The 22208-nt window shown below is 38.0% G+C and overlaps 2 protein-coding genes across 3 annotated transcripts in view; one reads left to right on the top strand and one right to left on the bottom strand.

Moving 5' to 3' along the window:
- Positions 1-3648: 3648 nt before the first annotated feature.
- On the bottom strand, positions 3649-3963 carry LOC137832976 (uncharacterized). The gene has a single exon (XM_068641379.1). The coding sequence runs from the start codon at positions 3961-3963 to the stop codon at positions 3649-3651; it is 315 nt and encodes a 104-aa protein (XP_068497480.1).
- Positions 3964-5650: 1687 nt separating this feature from the next.
- Positions 5651-22208, top strand: part of LOC137830920 (ubiquitin C-terminal hydrolase 13-like) — a 32347-nt gene continuing 15789 nt past the window's right edge. The window contains exons 1-11 of one of the 2 annotated variants that reach the window (XM_068638329.1): positions 5651-5882; positions 6261-6330; positions 6900-7050; positions 7168-7325; positions 7882-8147; positions 8234-8452; positions 8523-8631; positions 8712-8827; positions 18089-18187; positions 18836-18945; positions 19665-19739. In XM_068638329.1, the coding sequence (XP_068494430.1) occupies positions 5853-5882; positions 6261-6330; positions 6900-7050; positions 7168-7325; positions 7882-8147; positions 8234-8452; positions 8523-8631; positions 8712-8827; positions 18089-18187; positions 18836-18945; positions 19665-19739 (1403 nt within the window). In that variant the 5' untranslated portion in view covers positions 5651-5852. The remainder of the gene's footprint in view (positions 5883-6260; positions 6331-6899; positions 7051-7167; positions 7326-7881; positions 8148-8233; positions 8453-8522; positions 8632-8711; positions 8828-18088; positions 18188-18835; positions 18946-19664; positions 19740-22208) is intronic. The other variant, XM_068638332.1, reaches the window with a different exon arrangement.

The raw sequence follows: 22208 nt of genomic DNA, 5'->3' as shown, positions 1-22208 counted from the left end.
GGCGTGCGGGTGCTACACTTGTGCGCTTCTCACATACCTCGCCCTCAGTGGCGATGTGTTCCACAGCGCAACGCCTTATCTCAGCAAAGGTTCGGGGACAGTTGCGGATGATTGACTCGCAAAAAGGCCCAGGGCAGACCCCCTTCCTGAACGCGTAGACAATCATGGGCTTCTCCGTGGTGCCAACCTTCACCACCTGGGCCCCAAAGCGATTAATATACTCCTTCAAGGTCTCGCCTTAATACTGCTTCACATCAAACAAGTCGTACGAGACCGGCGGTGGAGCCCTGTTTGCTAGATACTGCTCCCTGAACAACTGCGAAAGCTGTGCGAAGGAGGTGATATGGCCATTCGGAAGACTAATGAACCAGTCCATGCCCATCCCAGTCAAAGTGCTCATGAAGAGCTTGCACTTTACAGCGTCGGAACCGCCTACCAGCATCATTTGCGTGTGGAACACAGTGAGATGTGCTTCGGGGTCCTCCATCCCTGTGAAGGTTACCTTGGGCCCCACAAATGTGTTGGGGATCACCGTCTCCAGTATCGACTGCGAGAACGGTGTAGAGAACTCCCTTGGGGGAGTGGAACCCTCGGGCTCATCCCCGTCGCGTAGCCCTGAGTTGTTGCGCCACCCACGACGCAACTCCTCATTCATGCGACAGAGCTCCTCATTTCTCGCCTGAGACGCCGCGAGATCCTCCTGCATGCGTTCTTGCTCAGCCTTCGACGCTGTCATTGCCTCCTGCAATGCCTGCATCATACCCATGACTTACTACATGGTCATCTCTTCGCTCTCAGCACGCGTCGAACCTTGCCTCGTGGACCTCATCTTCTGCGGTTTCAGGAACTTCTTCTAGCTGTCGTGTAACTCCAAGGGACGAAGAAAACGTTGGGAACTCAAACTCAAACGAACACGATCAAACAGTGAATTGAACCGAAGGCTATCGGTGAAAATGCACCACTTTCACAACGAACAGTGGCTTTTGGTACAATCTCGAAGGAACTGAATCGGAAACTGCAATTGGAAAACTAGACACTTGCGGTGGGACTGATGTTTTAGATCGGGCCCCACGGTGGGCGCCAAATGTTCTCGCCGGTTGACCAGATTGTGCTTCGTGCGTAGCTAAGACTCGCGTATCAAGGACTCCTTCGTCTTTGTTCCAAATTCCCACCCTTAGCCGAAGTGAGTACCTGAAAAGAAGTGAACAATGGGGCGCCCTCACGGCCGTTTGCACTCCGACGATCAAGTCAGCAAGCGAGAAACACCAAAAGACACACCTCCGTATCGGAGCACCGTGAATGGATGCTCTGAAGGTGGTAAAATAACTGAGTAACTGATTTCTCTCTAATTGCATGTGCGTACAGTGGGTTCGCGAGCAAGCAACTAGAGTGTGTGTGTGTAAAAACTGAGCAAGTAACTGCCATGTGTTCTTCTGACTTGATCGATGTTCTATGTGGAGGGCCTTACAGCGCCGTAACCCAACTTAGGGATATTCCATCGTGTAAGTCCTCCTTCCTCGAAGTGCATCTGGCGCAATGGGTGACTTTCTGGGTGCTAACTTATGCGCCCAGCCTCTAGTCACTCGCCCTGGGAGTGTATCTACCTTCCTCTCGTACTACGCACATGGTTCGCCCCTGGGCGTGGCCCTCTCATGGGTCGTATCTATCCCAGGGGTCTCCCAGAGGTGGCGTGGGTACTTCACAAGTCAGGTTACTCCTCACTGGTACTGGGAATATGGCCTTGAAGCCACCTTTCTCTTCTCTTTATTACTGTTTTGAGATACCGGGGCCCGAGGCCTCTCGTGGTGTCGCCCCCTCCACGGTCTTTCCTACTCGTGGGTATTGGGGGGTGACATCGTCGATGTCTCAACTTGGCGACGCCTCAACTTGGTGACGCCTTAGCCTGGCGACGCCTTAACCTGGCGACGCCTTATCCTGGTGACGCCTTAACCTGGCGACGCCTTAAGCGGTCAACCTGTTGACTTTCCTCCCTGGGCTCCCTGGATGGGTCCCACCATATGTTTGACTTTGGCTTTGACTTTGACTTTGGTCAACGCCCGGGGACGGGACGGTACAGCTAATGTCACCCTCTGCTACCCATCCCAGCTCTCCGGGTTGGATAGTACAGTTCCCCTGCGGTTTTTTAAGCTACTTTCGTAACATTTTGGGCCATCTTTTGGTCAACTTTTATTGTGATCACCTTCCCTTCAGCCGAAGGCAACTTCATCTTCATGTGGGTGGTTGAGGCCACTGCCCCTAACCTATTCAAGGAAGGTCGGCCCAGGAGCGGGTTTTATGCAGAAGACGCGTTGACGACGATGTAGTTGATGGTAATAGTTTGTCCTCGATTCAATGTATCCTCGCACCTCTACCTGGTCGCCTGCGAAACCAACTAGACAGCCATCATATGGCCTTAATTGGTAAGGGGGAATCTGCAAATTGGTAAAATTTCCCTAGAACATTATGCTGAGCTCCCTTGATCAATTAGGACTCTGTGCACCTTACGTCCTACAGTGATAACAGATATCACCACTGGATAGTCTTCATGGGGAAACACATCCTCCAAGTCGGCCCTTGTGAAACAAAGGGAAAGCTTGGTAGATCGACCGAGCTCCCTTGCATTTAGAGACATCACCACTCGGGCATAACGTTTGCGCTTAGAGGCTGAACTTCCCCCTCCGGAGAATCCTCCTACGATTGTGCTTAACTCTCCAAGGACTAGAGCATCGTGCTTTTGCTCATAGGATGTGGTTTTCGCCTTCGACCCTTCTTGTTCGACCTCGAGATATTCTGTCAATAAACTCTCTTTGACTAAGTTTTCCAGGTGGTAACTTAGGAAGATGCATCACTCGGTTCCATTTCCATAAGCTCGGTGAAAATCACATCAAATATCCCTTCGTGACCCTAAAAACCGGTTTGTCTTTTGGGGAACTTCAATTTGTCTGCCCCTCCGGACATGCCTATGAGTTCTATGCAGGATACTCTAAATTTAGGCTTGATTGATGTCTCTTCCCCAGCCTTTGCCTTAGGTTCATCCTTCTTGGTGACATACGGGACTTACCTCTGGTTCGCTCCTGATAGAACGATCTTGGTTATTCTCCTTGTACTTGGGTTGTTTAAAACGTGAGCTACCATTTTTCCTGAGCACGACCTCTATGGCCTCGATATGGACGGTAGCTCGTCCAGGCACCTTGGATAACGTCTTTGTTGCATTCCTGATTAATGAATCGTTGAACGGGCTTGTTGTCATCCCTAGTACAAAAGTGGCAACCACCATCTCTTCATCCTAAGTTTGAAGTCTTACTGAGACTGTGTAGAATCTATTCAAGTATTCTTTAAGCAACTCCCCTTCCCTCTATTTGACATTGAAAAGATCATACAATCGTGGAGAGTTGACCTTATTAGCCATGAACTGCTCCTTAAACATTCGAGAGAACTGAGGGAAAGAGGTGATGTGACCATCCGGGATTACACTAGATGATTCTTGGGGTCCCCTACCCCAGAGAAAAAAGCGATCTTGGGTGTGATGTGATGGGGCGGCACAAGCTCTTCCATGATTTGCTGAGAGAACTACTTGGAGTCATCTCTTAATGACAAGTTTGGGGAACGTTCCTGAGTGGGACGTCGGCCTTGTCAGTGCAAGCTATTCTACAACTCATCGTTGGTCTTACAGAATTCTTCATTAGCTTGTGCGTGCTCCTCCATAGTTATTCGAGAGGCCTCAATCTCTGCCATAAGGCGGGCCTGGATCAACCGCGTTTCCTCTCGAAGGTGCTCTTGGTCGGCTCGGGCTTCTGCTCGTAGCCGTTCTTGCTCGACCCTGACTTCTTCTCGAATTCGCTCTTGTTCACGTTGATATTCTTCGTTTGCCTCCTCGAGAGCCCTCATGGTCTCCATAATTTGTTGCAAAGTGGGGGCCTCGCTTCCTTCAGATCCCAACGGTCCTTGCCTCGTGTTTCTCATCGCGTGGAATGCTCAGACACAAATTGATGGAAGAGGGCCAAGCACAACCTCACATAAAAAGACAAGAGCCAAGACATGAGCATTCAAAGCCAAACCAAGAGCATTTAGGCCAAAGGGAGGAGCGTTTAGGCCAAGCGAATCCATGAAGATTTGTATATGCTACATGAAGGCCCATTAAGGGTAGCTTGGTATTAGTTGTGGTGTAAATAGCATAAACTTGATTCCATGAGACTTGACATAGATTTGCTAAAGATTTGGTCACATTCTAGAAGGATTCTCCACTAGGCCGGCCATGTGCCATGTGATGTAATTTGCATTTCATTTTGTTTAGCATTAGGGTTGCATTATGGTCCTCCTTAGCCTATAAAAGGAGGAGCCAACACCTTGTATTTTCAAGACTATTTTGAGTAATGAAATGCTGCCCAAGTGCCATTCAAATTACTCCCTAGCCAATTCTCTCTAGAATTAGGTTTTTTTAGTCTTCAAACTACACCCCCAAATGGAGATGGCCGAACCACTCCAATCTTCATTACCTCTCATGCACCTTCAAGGTCACCACACCTCTTAGGAGGACCTTGTCCACTCTCATCCATTAAGCTTCTGCACCATCATCAACAAAAATCCAAGAAGAGCTCATAGGAATGCCATCACAAATGTGGGTGGGATCAGGTTTTATCGGGCCTCACGGTGGGATCAGGTTTGACTTGTCTCCACGTGGATGCTTATTCTTTGAGATAAAGGGGGCTCTACCTATTGATCACATTCTGACAATCAAGTTAGTGAGAGCATTCAAACTATCAATTTGTATTAGTGTAAGGTTCAGAAAAAACATACATTTACTCGGGGCATTAAACCCCTTTATAGATATTCCTTCAGTTATTCCTTCTACCATTTTTACTTTAATTATCTTTTCCATATAGACTTCCAAACGTCTGAGTCGACTTCATAACGTGTTATTGGGCCCATACTTACCCTAGGATGAGCTGGGTATTTCTCACATGAATTGTCTAACCGAGTTTACTACAGTTAAGTGCTGAGGATCCGAGCACGTCCGACCAGTACAACATTATGTATTTAACAATTTTTTTTCATTATTCTTATTATAAATATTTATTTAATTAAAAAACGTAAAACATAACAAAGTGATTTTTTATATTTGAAAATTTAATATTTCCTATTTTTCTATGCAAAAAAAAAAAAAATTCCTCTTTACGTATTTTCTTCCAAAACAAAAAAAATAATACAATATTTTCTATCTATCTCAATTTTTTCCCTTTATATTTACGTTTCATTCCTTGACATTTGTGTTTAAACAAACAACATAGAAATGAAATCTACAATTTTGCTTAAAAGTGTAGAACAATTATTATAAAAAGTAGTTAGTTGCATGTATCTTCAAATCACTCAACAAGTTTACAAAATAACTGACGCAAGTATTTTTAATTAATGATTAATGATTATGTATATAATGAAATGAAAAACTAAAATATGTTTTCCGTCTTTATAAATTTTATATATATTAACCATAGACATTATTCTAAAATATTACGAAAATTCTTTAGAGTATATATTTTATATTTAAAATTTTACGTAACTTAAAATATATTTTACTCTAATAAAAAAATGAATGATTATTTTATATGAAAGGTAAATTTCAGTAATACCCTAAGAATTCATGAGTTTCTAAGAACTAGGTCCACAGTCGCAAAGATGAAATCCCCGTTTTGTCCAAACCCCAAATAAAGACCAAAGACCTCTTTCGTTCTCTTTTCTCTGTAACAAGCTCTTCTGGTGTTGATCTCGTTTTCTCAAACACACTACACTTTCTCCTTCTCCACTCTCTCTCTCTCTCTCTCTCTAACGATAACCCTCGCAGGTTCCAATTCACCATGACGGTGATGATGCCAGCACCCATTGATGTACGCGTTCGTTCCCTAACCTTAAACGCACACACATACACACTGCGCGCATCGTTTCGCTCCTATTTATTCACAATATTAAGTCGCGTTGTGCTTACTTCGGGCGATTCTGCGCCCAACCGCGAGTCGTGTTATTCAATTAGGTGTTCTCCACTTCCGAGTGAGGGAACTGACGGGGGTTTCGGTTTTCGTTTTTTCTTTTTCTGTTTTGCCGTTGTTTTGATCTGAGCGAGGGAGCGTTTTGCGCAATTTCGCGATTTGTAGTGCAGTTCGGGGTTTCGATTTTAGGGCTTTGTGTTTACGATTGGGGTTGCGGTGGGCGTTGCGGTGGATCCGAACTTGGGTGGCGTAGTTGATTTTGGTTTTTGTTTTGTGCAGCAGCAAGAGGACGAGGAGGTGCTCGTGCCGCACACGGATTTGCCTGAGAACAATCATCAACCTATGGAAGGTAGTTCTCGTTTCCTATTCTTGCGATTCCTTTGATCTGGGCTTTTAGTTTTTTTCGTTTTTAATTTTGGGTCAAGGAGCTGGGGTTTTTTCAGCGTCCTTAGCTTCTGTGTGATTTAATTGAATTGTTTTGGAGGTTCGGCAAAATGGTTTAAGCATTGTTGCTGGGAGAGAGAGAGTGGGAGAGATGAGTGAAAAATTGGTTTAAGTTTTTGGTTGGGCCAGTTTTTCGTGTTTAAGTGTAGGAAATTCGTTAGTGAGTCTATGCGTTGGGATTTTGATTATTTTTTTTAATAAGAAACGTTTTTCAGCTAAAGTTTCAGAACGGAAAATGATTTGCGTCCAATCATTGGTTGATTTGTATTTGAAAGTTGTGGGGTTTTGATGCAATTGTTTATTGTGTAATTAATTAGGTAACTTCATTTTACCTGTGTTCCTGGTTAGCTATTGGAGGGTCTAGTTCGGTTAGGTTCACCTTTTTATTACTTTGGGGGGGTAATTTATGATTTCAGCTAATTCCAGACATGATAGGTGATTGTTCACTTTTCTTGTTTCTTTGATGGTCGTTAGTTGTAGCTCAACCTGAAACTGCCAATGCTGTGGAGAGTCAGCCTGTTGAGGATCCTCCATCGTCTAGATTCACATGGAGAATTGAAAACTTTTCGAGGCTGAATACAAAGAAGCTCTATTCAGAACAATTTGTTGTTGGTGGCTATAAATGGTATTTTTCTGAGATGTAGTAAACTGGTTATACATTGTCAATTTCCTTGAATATGCTCATGTATGTATACTTGTTTCCAGTGATTATCTCCTTCAAACTTGGTTTTGTTCTTCACAGGCGGGTGCTTATTTTCCCAAAAGGAAACAATGTGGACTATTTGTCCATGTATTTGGATGTTGCAGATTCAGCTAGTTTGCCCTATGGTTGGAGTAGATATGCACAGTTTAGCTTGGCAGTTGTTAATCAAATCCATAATAAGTATTCTGTGAGAAAAGGTAGTCCTGCAGTTTGATCTTTACACTTTTACAAGATGACATAGATTAGCCATAGGTGTAGAATAGAAAAGAGCATTGCTGAAATTAAAGGTAAAGAATTTTGATAGGTTTTTAGTGCATGTAGTGGATGGAAGAGCATTTGAGACCTCCTTGCATGGTAAATATTCTATTATAATTAGTCAATTAGCTATACATCATTTTCTGATAAATCATGTGACACCTTTACTCATTCCATAGTTTATTTTTTGTTTCATAGCTAATTTTCTGTTTCTTACCATTTGGATAGTGGAACTTTGGAATGGGGTGGGGTTATTGGTAGTAGATGTTTAAATTCATTCATATACATATGACATGGTTCATATCGCGGTCAACCTTTCGTTCCTCCCTCTTGCACCTTGTTTAAAAATTTGGTGGAGAATGAGATTGACTTCTAAAGTTTATGTTGTTACTTGTCTCAATTATTTTTTTTTATTAAAAGAGGAAGTAAAAGTAAAAAGGCACAGTTTTTTGGATTTATTATAGGCTTGTTGTAACTCAATTCTTCTACACTATGCAGACACACAGCATCAATTTAATGCACGTGAAAGTGATTGGGGTTTCACGTCCTTCATGCCTCTTGGTGAATTGTATGATCCTAGTAGAGGGTATCTTGTGAATGATACTCTTATAGTTGAAGCTGAGGTTCTTGTTCGTAGGATTGTTGATTACTGGACTTATGATTCAAAGAAGGAGACTGGCTATGTCGGGCTTAAGAACCAAGGAGCTACCTGTTATATGAATTCTCTACTCCAAACCTTGTACCATATTCCTTATTTTAGAAAGGTTAAAACAGTTTATCACATTTTGTTTCGCCTGAAGTTATCTGTTGGAAAGCAATGAGAAGTTGGTTTGTGGATATAATATTTCAGGCTGTGTACCATATGCCAACAACTGAAAATGATATGCCCTCTGGTAGCATCCCTTTGGCTTTACAAAGTTTATTCTACAAGCTTCAATACAGTGACACCAGTGTTGCGACGAAGGAGCTGACAAAGTCTTTTGGATGGGATACATATGATTCTTTCATGCAGCATGATGTTCAAGAACTAAATCGGGTTCTCTGTGAAAAGCTTGAAGACAAAATGAAGGTATGAAAATAACTTTGGTTAATTTTCTTCTTGATGAGTGACCATATCTAATGGTTTTATTTGTCTCCAGGGAACTGTTGTTGAGGGAACCATACAAAAATTATTTGAAGGGCACCATATGAATTACATAGAATGCATCAATGTAGACTACAAATCAACTAGAAAAGAGTCATTTTATGGTAATTCCTTAGGCATTTTGAATTCAATTATGTGTTTAGTTCTTGTATAATTCTAATTTAGTTTTACATATCCATGTTAGACCTTCAGCTTGATGTCAAAGGTTGTCGTGATGTTTATGCTTCCTTTGATAAGTATGTTGAAGTTGAAAGACTTGAGGGGGATAACAAATATCATGCTGAACAGTATGGTTTGCAGGTTAGTTGCTATTCATAAATGCTGCATCAGCATATAATAAACTATTAGAGTCATTTGGAGAAGTTAACCTTGTCTTTCAAAGGACTTTTGTATTTTTGTTTAATTCTGTTTTTGATATTATTATTCTAATGTCTTCTACGAACTGTTTCCATTCTAAAATAGAAGAATTAAGGTTTTTATGAATTACTTTAGTCTTCTGCATCAATAATGGCTGGGTCAGATGTTGGGTGCATTTTTGAAACTGTGATGCATCATCCTGAATATTATCTGGGAGAGTGCAAGAAGCTGTAAATTGATAGTTATATAGATTTTCATGGTGTTCGTGTTAAATTTTGAAAAATCCATAACTGTTCTTAGAAAAGTTGAAAGCTAAGTTACTGATTACAGTTTTCATGCCGAGTGTCAAGGTAGTAGAATTCTAGATAAGATGTAGTAGAAAGATAAACTCTTTCTATTATTTAAGGATGATCCTACATCATATGATAGTGCAGTCAGTTTATATACCAGCTCTAGTAGTGCAAAGCAAGCTTACAGCAATAACCAACTTATATTATATAAATCTATTTCTTTTATATAATATAGATATAGATAGCTAAACTAACGGAACGTTTTCTGCCTTAGCTGACAAGTATATCACACACAACAATACTCTAATGTAGGGAACCCTTGCTTCAATGTTCTTTTCACACTACTTGGTTATATTTTAGCTTTTATGTTTGGTGGATGTTATCCATGATCTTGTGCAATCTCTCTCTTCCGCCTTGCCTTTCTATCAAAAGCCAAAAGTTCATAGCAATTTATTTGCTTATTGGGGGAAATAAGCCAGTGACAACTTCACTTGTAAGAGGTTGTATTTGAAGAACACTTAGGCAAAAAACCTTCTACCATTCATCTTGTTGTTGCATGTGTTATCCCTCATTTGCTTCAGTGCATTCTGTACTTTGATGTTTTACAACCATCTAAATTAGCAAGTGAATGTGATATTCTATGAAGGGTGTGCTTGGGCATGAGACTCTCACCTAGTGGGATTTGAGTAGGGTAGATGTACGCACTACTAGACCCTGTCCTCACAAAAGCGTGGGTCTAGGATGGGTTTAACTCACCTGTCCGCACAAAAGGCAAGGTGGGGTAGGGTAGGTGTTCACGCTCAGAGGATATAGGTCTAAAGTTTTAGTAATCATCTCCATATCCGTTGGGTTTTCTCAAGACAGGGTAAATCAATTGGTAAATGGTCACAATTTTTTACAATTTTAATTATACATACATTTGAGATAAATTATATATTAAATACTAATATTTTAATTCAAACAATACAAAAAAGAACAATTTAAAAACAATTTAAAATAAGTTAATAATTATATTATATTTTTAGTTAAATGTATAATTTTACGTTTGTTATTTATTTATTTTATACTTTAAACATGATTTAACTATTGAAATATAGAAGTTTAAGAGTTATAACAATAAGGTCATATATATATCATATATTTATAATATTGTATATCGTGATGTAAAAATTATATATAGAAAAGGTAACAAGGTGGGTAGGCAAAGCAGGTATTCCTAGTCAAAGTTGGCTAGGTTTGGGTTAGGGGTTCGTGGTTGTTTGCCATGCCTACTCCCTATGTAATCCTAACCCTGTTAGTGGAGAGGTTGTTTCTAGGATTTGATTCAATGAACTCCTGATTTCTAGGCATCTTGTCCAAGTTATTTATGATATTTGCTTGACTGAGGGAATTGTGCTATTCAATAGATCAAGCTATTTGTGATATATTCTTGAACATGTCTTCTATTCGCTGGTTTACTTGCAAATTGTGGTACAACCATAATTTGCACTAGAGACTGGGGTAACTGAACATGAAGCATGTTGAATAACTCTACGAAATAAAGCATGTAGCAATGTATAACTGTGAAACATGAATTTGAGCTTCTTAAAATAAGGTTGGAGCTTGAGATACAAATGCTACTATCTAATACAGGCTATGTCTACTACTAGATGAAGTTGCATGTAGAACTAAGCAAGAAGTAGTGGCAATGGAGATTGTAGCAACAAAGAAAGACATGGATACATGCACCCATCGGCAGATGATACTTGAACTATTGAATAGTGGATTGTGTTTTTGTATGAATGCAAGTCAAACTAAAATAAAATATAAGCAATATGACAACATGTTTGGATTGAGAGTCAAAATTTACATATTTTCCTTATCAAAATGACATGTTATGCTTTGCAAAAAACAAAGAAGCATCTTCAAAATGCAAGTACTTGGTCTCCTTATAAAATATTCCGATGTTATAATAGCCTGTATTTTGCAAAAGTGAACAATGTTGTGAAACTTGTAGATTGGAAGAGGATCAGAAAGGGATTTAAAACTCGTAACTTGAGGACTGCAACTCGACTCGTAAGAGTTACTAGTATAATAAAAAGTTATATTTAAATCAGAAAAATTCTTTGAGTAGATGTAGGTTGTGATTTTCTTACCCATTGCATTGCTTCAAATTAGTTTTTAGCCAGCGCAATAAAAAATTAAAACAAAATATTGTAATGGTTATGGGGCTCAATTGAAATCCAAAATATAAAAGGAGCATGAGCTCTCTCCCTCCTGCAACACAACAAAATTGAAAATAGTTGAATAGAAAGGAGAACAATGACACCCGAGGAATAGAGAGGACAACGACGAGCGCTATGGTCGGGGGCTCAACAACGATGGCGAGCGTGACGACGTCTGCTATGGTATGCAGTGTGTGCAATGTTCAACAATGACGATCTTGAACAGAAGCGGCGCCACTAATGGCAAGGAGAACGACATGCTTTTTTTGTTTTTTTTTTAATAAATTCTGGCTCGAGTTGCGGATCAAAGACAATCATCCCTTTGATTCAGCTACCTACTCCCAAACTCGTTTTGATCCGCTCAGGCAGTGACCCTCCATGCGAGTCAACACGATTTCTTCTCTAAAATCGTTGAATCGTGCGAGTATATGAGTATACTCGCGATTTTACAACATTGTATGTGACTTCGTTTAGAAACTTCTGTATCTCTATTATCTGTTATTTTTGGTTATAATTTAACTGACAACCTTTTTTGGCTTCAAATTCTCTTACCACTTGAAGAGCTGATCAACTTAGCATTTTTTAAAATGTTTGGTTGAATGTTTGGATGTATCCAATATTGTCTTATCTTATATTTTGTATTATCCATTACGATTGTTTTCCCTATTTTCGCATTAACTCTTAGGATTGGTTATTTATTTCCTTTTCCTATTATTTATTTCTTATTAAGTTAGGATTATGATTGCCATAGTTGTATTTAGAGGTGATAAAAATTAGAGTTATTGTGCTCTGCTGATGTATTTAATATATATAGTAAAACAAAAGAGTACACACTCGCGAGTTCAACCGAGTTCAGCTACTTTGCATTGAGTCCACAGAGTTTGTTTAAAAAACGAGTTTGCTTCCAAGTTATCTGCATGGGGTGAGTAGGAACATAAACTTAGACGAGTTAAGGAGTCAACTCGTGAGTTAGATAATCATGGTAAATACTACATCATCAACATACTTTATTAAGTACACATATTTTCTAGGTGAGGTGTGACAATAGATTACAGAGTGGTCTGCTTCACTACATTTCAGCCCAAAGGATAGAACAATGTGGCTGAATTTTCCAAACCAAGCATGGGGAGATTGCTTGAGACCATAAGAAGAGTGACACAACTTACAAACCAAACTCTCCCTGAGTAACAAACCCAGGTGGTTGCACCGTGTTGACCTCCTTTTCTAGATCACCATGCATAAAAGCTTTTTCAATATCTAATTGATGAAAGGGATCAATGACGAATGAATGCCATGCCAATGAAAAGTGTGACTTTAGTTTAGTCATTTTGGTTCCGAGGAAAAAGTATCACTATCTATGTAGCACGGACACGGACACGCACACTGCACGAACACGGACATGAAGATACATATAATATCTAAAATGTAAGATACGGGGACACGAATCTATATATTATATAATTATGAATTATATAAATTGACAATAAAGATTTATGTGCAAAAAAGTATGTTCCAGATTATTTTTTGGAACAGAAAAATGTTTTTTATGACTGGTTCAAAATGATTTGTTTCTTATTTTTATAATCGTAATACGAATTTATATAATAAGTTTGAATTTTTAGAAAATTAATGTATTTTTCCTTTTTAAAATTGTGTTAGAACTGTACTAGAATTGTCAGAAACTCAACAAATACTTTTTGAATTTGACACTTCATGGATACGAGTGTCGGTATTCGATATGAGTATCTGACACCGATACGCCATTTAAGAGAAGTGTCTGAGCTTTATAGATCACTATGGTCAAGCCCATAGAAATGAGTATATCCTTTAGCTACCAATTAAGCTTTTAGAGAATCAACTTCACCATTAGGTCCAACCTTAATGGCATAAACCGAACATCAACCTAAGTCTTCTTCTCGAAAGGAAGATGAACTAACTCCCATGTCTTGTTATGTTTAAGAGTTTGCATTTCAGTAATCATGGCTTGTCGTCACCCAAGATGATGAAGTGCTTTTGTCAATTTTTTAGCAATAGAAATAGAAAAGACAAGAAATTAAGGAAAAATAGGAAGGGCACAACTTGTGGTAGCTAAGGATATTGTAAATAGCTTGAGAATTATTGTAGATCGAGAACCTTTACAAAAGACAATGGGCCAATTTGAGTCATCATGTTCGGTGATAATTGGGAAGGACCTGCTGAAGAGGACTCACCTTGGGCTTTTGGAGCCATTTGGTTCTTGGTGTTGATAGTTAATGAACGACAATGACAATGGTTTAGATGGATTTTTTTAGGGTATTTTGGGTCTTAGGAGCCAAAGAACAAAAAACTCAATTAAAGTAAGGGTACAAGTAAAACATGTTGGACAAAATTAGAATCCTATGTAGAAGGAGGGAAGAACAAAGTTGGTTAAAAAAGTGACATTGGCAAACATGTAGTATTTCTTGGTCTTAGGAGAGTAACATTGAATTCGAGAATAGTCCAATAAGACATATTTGAGGGTTCTAACTGAGAGTTTATCTAATCCTCAAGACATCATCGGCAAAACATACACAACCAAAAACACGTAGAGTGATATGAAAGAGGGGTTCTTTTGGAAAGAGAATGGAGTTGGGAACTTTATTTTCTAGTGAGAAGACATTTTACCTGAGGCAGACCAAGAGAGATAATTTTACCCATTCAATTCTTTAGAAGTAATGGTAGGAGTTTTGGAGAAGGTGGTGGCATGTCCAATAAACATTTTTTTCGTAGGTGACCAATAGAAAATAAACAGGTAATGAGAAACAATAGAGAATCAACCAAACTGGATATATATATACATGAACATATATACATTCATATACATATATGATGTGTGTACAAAAATGTAGCGGTAAGGATCTTACCATAAACCCTAACCTTAAAGTTGGGTACAAACAAAAGAAATAATAATAAAATATCATTACATTTTAGCAAAAAATAATATATATATCTTTTATGAAGAGAGAACTTCCTAAGAAAAACATTTAATTGCCTTAGAAAGGTTGTCAATGTGGAGAGACATCAATTACAACCAAACACTCTAAAAGAGACATGAAATAAAGAATCACTACGAAGTATTATTGAGTAAGGAATTTAAATTTTTTAAGAGAGGAAGAAGACATTCTATTTATTAAAAAGCACGCGGTGGGGAGTGCATCTCTGTAATGATGTTCAAGAACACTTGTATTAAACACTCATGTGCATTTAGTTTCCAATGAAGTGTCTATACTTCTCCTTTGCTATACCATTTTGTGTGGTGTGTGAGATAAGTAGGTTGATGTAGAATACTCTTTGATGATAAAAGAAGAATGCTCAATAGATAAATATTCGACATTGTAGCTTTTGAAGATTCTTATTATTTTTTCTAATTGGTTCTTAATCTCATTAAAAAAGGACATGAATATGGATGAAAGTTCAGATCTGCCTTTCATTAAATAAAATCCATGTATAGTAAAAGAATACATCAATGAAGGATATATAAAACGAAAAGACATCAATGAAGGATATATAAAATGAAAAGATGACACAACTTGGTCCCTAAATATTTGAATGAAGGGTAGCGAAAATTGAGTTACATATTTTTTCAATTTTGTTTAGCAAAGGATGACCTAACATGTTTTCTTAATATGATTCACATTCTAACACTTGAAGTTGCTCAATATTAGGAGTTATTGTCTTTAACTTGGCCCAATTTGGTTGACCCAAACGTTCATGAAAAAGATTTGTAGTTGGCATTGAAAAGACCTTTTGATTCATGTCCTTGGCTAAACAAACAACCCATACTATGTTCGTGGATAACAAAGGAATTAGTATCAAAGGTTACCCAACAATTGAAAGAGAGACTTAATTGACTTTGAGAGATTAAATTATAAGGACAATATGGAATGTAAAAGACAAAAATTAAGATCTAAAGAGAAGAAGGAACTTGACCAATTCCTTGGGATGCAACTTTGGATCCATTGGCTATAGTAATAAGGTGAGTGATTTTTGGTGAACAAATAAATTAAAATGACAAACTATTACTAGAATGTGATCGAAGGCACTTGAGCCAAGAATCTGTAGAGCTTGACCTTCCATAGATTGGTGCAATAGAATATTGAGCTTGATTGTTGATTATTTTAGATTTCAAAATCAAATAATCATTGTATCTGTCATCAGAAAACATAGAATCTCCTTTTTAAGAATTAGACACATTGGGTGGTTTGTCTAAAAAACCTTGAAAGGAATGACAACTTTCTTGGGTATGACTCATTCTTTTGCAATATGTGCATTGTGGATGTCCACTCTAGCCTCCATGAGAGGGTTGCTATGACCTCTTCTTCCATAGGGTGTTACCATTTCTAAGTTTCAATAATCTTAGCTGAAATTTCATCATTCACCAGGGTACCTCAAGAATTCTAGAGAATAAACTATTTGTGGAAGGCATATTTTAATCGCAAACTAGAATTTGATCATCTATGATCAAAATTTGAGTGTAAACTTTAGAATCATGACCAAGTATAACAAATCATAATTTTCCAAACCATAAGAAATCTCGTGGATTGAGGTAGAACAATCAAACAAAAGAATCATAATTTTCCAAAGTAAGTATGCATTGAATATTTTAGAGGAACCTGTTGACACACCTATGGATCCTAATACTAAACTTCTATTGAGTTAGGGGGAACCAGTTTCATATCTGGAGTGATATAAAAGATTTGTTGAAAAACCGAAGTACTTCATGATCTATTGTCATGACATTTCCTTCGTGGTAAGACTACATAATGATGGCGTCTGCCTTTTGTGAGCTCATTTGGCTCAAACAGAGCCTTAAAGAACACTAAGATTTGGGGAAGCTGCTCAAATGACTCTAATTTGTGATACCAAGTTGGTTTCCATAGTGCCTCAAATCCAATATTTCTTGAAGGAACTGTGCATATAAGGATAAATTGTGACTTCAGTAAATAAAAGATTTTATTTAGAGACACTAGTGTTGGAGATCTCACATCGACTAGAGATTAGAACATTTTATAATATATGAGTGGGTGCAAACCTCACCTTATAAGTTGGTTTTATAAGATTTAGTTAGGCTTAAAGTCCATTTCTTAATATGGTATTAGAGTCATTTAAAGCCTATCCTAGCGAGAGTGTTTGTTGGGCTTATCAGGTCACCCGCTACGGGGTCGCTATCAGACCACCAATGTTATCAATTATCGGCCATGGTGGATTTTCTAACCACTGCCACAACAAGGCGGTGGCGATGCAGATTTTCGATGGTGGCCCATGGCGGCCGCTTTTGCCATCTCGGAGTGGTAACAAATAGCAGAAATATCCAAAAAAGCGGAGAAAAAGACAGCGGCAGTGGCGGCGGCGCACACTGTGACGACGGGGAAGCATGAGGAATGAGTTGTGGCGGTGTTGCGCATAAGGAAGGAGGAGCTGCGGCGACGCTGTGTAAAAGAAAGGAGGAGCTGCAGCGACGCTGCGTAAAAGAAAGGAGGAGTTGCGGCAGCGCTGCGTATAATGAAGTTGGAGATGCGGCGGCGCTGCGTATAATGAAGTTAGAGCTGTGGTGGCTCCATGCATAAGGAGATGCGGGCACATACCTAAACCTAATTTTTAAAAGACATAATTTTGGGCCAAAGGCCCATTTCAATTTTAACCTAATAAAACCTATTAAAATTTAAATATGGAATGTGGTGTGTGGTGTGCGACTGAAACCCTAAGTAAAAATCACAGCTTACTTAAATTTTGGTTTTTTCGACCTATTTTGGTCCCATTTAAAAAATTATAACTATTTTCATCCCTTTTATATATAGGTATAGAAGATTATATTTCTTTCGACCACAATGCTTTCGCCTAACCCGTTATGTTTACCGTTATAACTCTATAAAGGATTTTTGGGGTCTTTGATATGATCAGTTATCCGATATCGATAACACTGCGGACAACCCATAATATATAATCCCACGCACAAGTTAGTAGCCTTGACGTGAGAGGGGTGTGTTGGGGATCCCACATTGACTAGAGATTAAGACATTTCATAATATATAAGTTGCAAACCTCATCTTATAAGCCGGTTTTATAAGGTTGAGTTAGGCTTAAAATCCATTTCTTAATATTTTATAAGGCTGTGTTGGACTTAAAGTCCACTTCTTAATTGTATAAGGGCCATTGAGCCTATCCTAGCGAGAGTTTGTTGGTCTTATCAAGCCACTCGCTATTGGCCTGGGCCTAAGGTGGTGTGTTGGAGATCCCACATCGAGTAGAGATCAAGACATTTAATAGTTTATAAGTTAGTGCAGACCTCACCTTATAAGCCAGTTTTATAAGGTTGAGTTAGGCTTAAGTCCACTTCTTAATAAACGTTAAGTTGGATGATATTTTCACTAAATCATTGTGGGTCACTAGAATTGACAATATATGCAACACACTTGGTGCATATGATTTATTATACATTTATTTTTATATGGCCTTGGGGGGGCCATCCTTATATAATGCTATATATGATATATGTATATATGTTCCTCAGCTTTGCCCAACCAACTAGGGGATTCTATCACAACTCTACTATTTCTCTCTACAGCTCCAAACAGTCTCTTCATATTTTGTTAAGTTGCTTGGTTGCCTGAATGCAAAACTTTAAGCAGATTTATTTTTATTAAGCTTGATGCGTAAACTAATTTACTTTTTAATGAACATGACTATTTCAGGATGCTAAGAAGGGTGTCCTATTTGTTGAATTTCCTCCTGTTCTTCAACTTCAGCTAAAAAGATTTGAATATGACTTTATGCGGGATACTATGGTTAAGGTTGGTGGTCCAATTGATAAATTGCTGATATTTTTTTGCAGTTAGTACCTTCGAATGCTGAAATTTTTTATTGCATGCTCTCAAATAGGGCTTCAATTAGTGTAACTGTCATATGGAGTGAGCTGCATCTTGTGCGCTTTAGCTGTACTGTAACATGCCAACGAAGAGTGTTAAAATTATGCATGACAATGTATGATGCTACCCCTTTTTGGTTGTTAGTAGTGGTGCTTTCATGGTATCGCTAATTTGCTACTGATACTGTTTATTCTTCCAAGAAAGTGATTTGGTGTGTATTTGGAAGGCAATTTGATCTAAAGTGGTTGGTGGTGTTGTAAAATAGTTGCTTGCTGAGTGATTGAGTAGTTTTGGTTGGATTTAAAGGATAGCGCTTTATACAATTGCAATACATGGTGGGCCCTACACCACCGTTGGTTAATTATACTTGTTAGAAAAATAGTTTTTTGTAACTGCTATGGCCAGGGATAGGGATTGTGTATTATACACAAAAACAGAAGATTTTCTGCTAGAGAGCGGATGGGTATTAGCTATTATTATGAGTGTCTATGCTTCTTTCAATATTCATTCACGTTTGATAGATTTCAAATGGAAATGGTAGTCTAATTTTTTCTTGGTGCTCGTACTATATAGATTAATGACCGTTATGAGTTTCCCTTGCAACTTGATCTTGACCGTGATGATGGAAAATATCTTTCACCTGATGCTGATAGGACTGTCCGCAATCTTTATACACTTCACAGGTAATGATAGTGTTTGTTAATACAGACTGTGTAATGATAGTGTTTGTTAAGATAAATTGCATTTGGTAGTCACTTTTATAGTTTGATTATTTACTTTTTTGAGCATTCATAACTGGTTATTTTGTGGTTGGTGATTCGGTATGTGATTCCTAGTTTTGTATTCGTTTATTGAGAGTATGAGTGTGCAATTTTTATGGGCTTCATTGCTTTATAAGTTGCCGAGTTTTCTTTCAATGTGCAATTTTTATAGGCTTGTTTCTGTACATGTTGCTTAGTTTCCTTGTTACTGTAAGGATGAAAATAGAAAATTGAACTATTATTCTACTTTTCTGACTATTGGGAAGAGCGAAGATTTTGTGTGGATCTCACATGACTATTTTCTTTCTCTTCCATTTCCTTTGTATTTCAAACTATGGACAATATGTTTTCTTTCTTATAGTTAATTTTCTCATAGGCATTTCTATTATAACAAAAAAATTAGGGAAAGTTGGTGAATTGCTGTCATTGGGGAATGCATGTAATTGGTGTCTGAAGTTATATTTGAAAGTTTTTTCTTTGACAATAGGTATTGTTGTGCATCTTCTCATATGAAATAGGATTACCCTTTTATTAAAGAAATGCTTGAAAATTATAAATTTTGTTTATCCATGCTGTGAAGATATTGTTATCCAATTTTGTTTTGTGCTTACGTTTTAACATACGTTAAATTTTTTTTCCAGTGTTTTGGTTCACAGTGGAGGTGTGCATGGCGGACATTATTATGCTTTTATCAGGCCAACCCTCTCTGAACAGTGGTATGTGTAAATAGTTTGAGAGCTCTCTTCTGCTCATTGTATCTAGGATTTATTTATACATGTATGTGATGGGGACATGAGAGAAATATATTAAATATGAAGAACAATAACTTGCTGTTGGGAATACAGTGTCTTAACAGATTATGTTACGCACATCTTTTTTTTTTTGGGCAAGGAGTTCTGGTTGGTGTTGTGTAGGGAGGCACAAGTCAGAAGCAAACCATTTAGTTTTATATTAAGATAGAGAAAGTAAAGTATTATTGATTCTCAGTAAATAAACAAAAGTTGGTAATTCTCTCTCATAGTTGTCATATGTAGACCAGGGTATTACCACTGATGGGTGTTGGTTGTCACTGACTGAACCTGTTGGTTACAACTGTCTAATAGAAAGGAGATTGTAAAAAGCTATAACTGTGTAATAAAAAGAAGACATTTAAGGGGAAAATCATAGAAAGACAATTTTAATTTTAACTCATCCTCAGAAAACCGGTTCTAAAGTGAGATTTGCATCGAATTATATTATAATTTGGTTATATCTCTAATTGATCTTGGATCTCCAACACATCCTATCACACTGAGTCTTGGACATCTCGAGCGTGTAACTAAATATTTTTGGGTAGTCCAATAAATACTTGATAGGGGTGACAACACCATAGACCGAACAAAATCTTATTAGGATACACAGTCATACCATCTTAGAAAGTGGACTTTAAGCCATATACAACCTCACGGAAGTGACATATAAGATGAAGTTTACACTTATATACTATAATTTAGTCGTCTCTCTAGTCAATATGAGATTTCTAACATAAAAGAAAAATATCTGACAAGAAGTTACAATTGTCTAACTGACTGACCTCTTGGTCACAACTGTTTAATAGGAAAATAGTTTGCAGCCTGAAACCATAGGAGATGATATGGATTTAGCTTCAAGACGTTTGTCTTAGCAAACAAGTCTTTAATGTATTTGGTTTGGACCATGAGAAGGAACCTGTTGAGTTAAGGGCAAACCTATATGCCAAGGAACTAGTCAAGGTTACCAAATTATTTGAGAGAAAAGACAGTACAGTTTCTTAGATGGTGGATAAGGGAAGGGAGCTACCCATGATAGTTATGTTGCCCACATGCCAATAATTATACAATGCAGGACTCATGACTGTAGGCGAGCAAGGAAGAGTAACATTTTCTGTCTTTGAAACCAAACTGCTGTCAGGTGGCTGAGTCCACCAAACTAGGTGTGTGGAGCTTGTTTAAGGTCATACATCGTTTTGTGAAGCTTGAAAAAAAGAGGTATCTACTTCAAAACCTAGCGGTTGGATCATGTCGACTTCATCATCAAGGATGCTATTGAGGAATGTGTTATGAACATCTAAAAGATTGACCAGTTACAAGTAAGAGCTTGTCTGAGTATAATCTGAATATAGACGGTATTTATAACGGGAGAATGTCTCCCTAAAGTCGAAACTCGAGTGCTGGTTAAATTCTTTAGGAACCAGTTGTGCTTTGTATCTACAAACAGTGCCACCAGGATTTTCTTCAACCTGAAAGACATGCTTGCAGCTGATGGCAGCTTGGTGAGGAGGAAGAGGGAGCATAGACCAAGCAATTCTTCCTTTACAGCAGAAAACTATTTTGGATCTTCAAGAGCATGTTTGGTGGTTTTAGGTTCTATAGGGACAAGTATATATGTAGGATGGATGTGAGGTTCTAAATTCTAGATTTTAACTTGGTTTGCTGGGGATGGGTATTGAGAGGTCTAGCAGGTAGAGAAGGTCTGGTGGATAGTAAATATGAAGAGGTATTTAAGAGGGTAAAATTGTAGGAACAATGGCAGGGACAAAAAAAGAGATGGAATAGGGTTAAGGTTAAGGTAAATTTGTTTTAGTTGGAAAAACATCTTTGGAGATGTAGAGTCTTCTGTGTTCTGTGTCTTCAATGCTATGTCTCTGTGTTCGACACTGACACGTGTTCAACATGTATCAAACACTTTTGTTAAAGTTTCTAATCTAAACATTTTTTTTGGCTCCAACACTCTTGCAACATTCAACACAATTTTGACACAATTAATAAGGACAAACACAATGATGTTTTAAGATGGTGATCAACAATGGGGTGAAATTTTAGATCTTTTAATGTTTAGATAGATGTATTAAATTTGTTTTTGTCTTAGGATATTATGTGTTCAAGTTATTATATTTGACTAACTTATTTATTTCTGTTTTTGAATATAATCTTGATTGTCAATGGAAATTATTCATAATAATGTTCAACAGGTCTACACACCCACATATATATATATATGTGTGTATATGTATATCCATCCTTATCGTCGTATCCTACATTTTGAAAATTGTAGGTGTCAGAATGTGCGTGTCATGTTTGGTGTTCATGTCTGTGCTTCATAGCTTAAATTTGTAACCCTTGTGATGCAGAGTATCGAAGGTAGAGTGGAAGGGAGTGAAATTCCAG

Source organism: Phaseolus vulgaris, chromosome 6 (genome assembly GCF_000499845.2).
Source record: "Phaseolus vulgaris cultivar G19833 chromosome 6, P. vulgaris v2.0, whole genome shotgun sequence".
NCBI classification, from domain to species: Eukaryota; Viridiplantae; Streptophyta; class Magnoliopsida; order Fabales; family Fabaceae; genus Phaseolus; species Phaseolus vulgaris.
This window is presented reverse-complemented; position numbering and strand designations above follow the sequence as displayed.

What these genes read in the sequence shown, in the direction of transcription:
- LOC137832976 (XM_068641379.1), bottom strand. Translation starts at nt 3,963, where the DNA reads ATGAGAAACACGAGGCAAGGACCGTTGGGATCTGAAGGAAGCGAGGCC.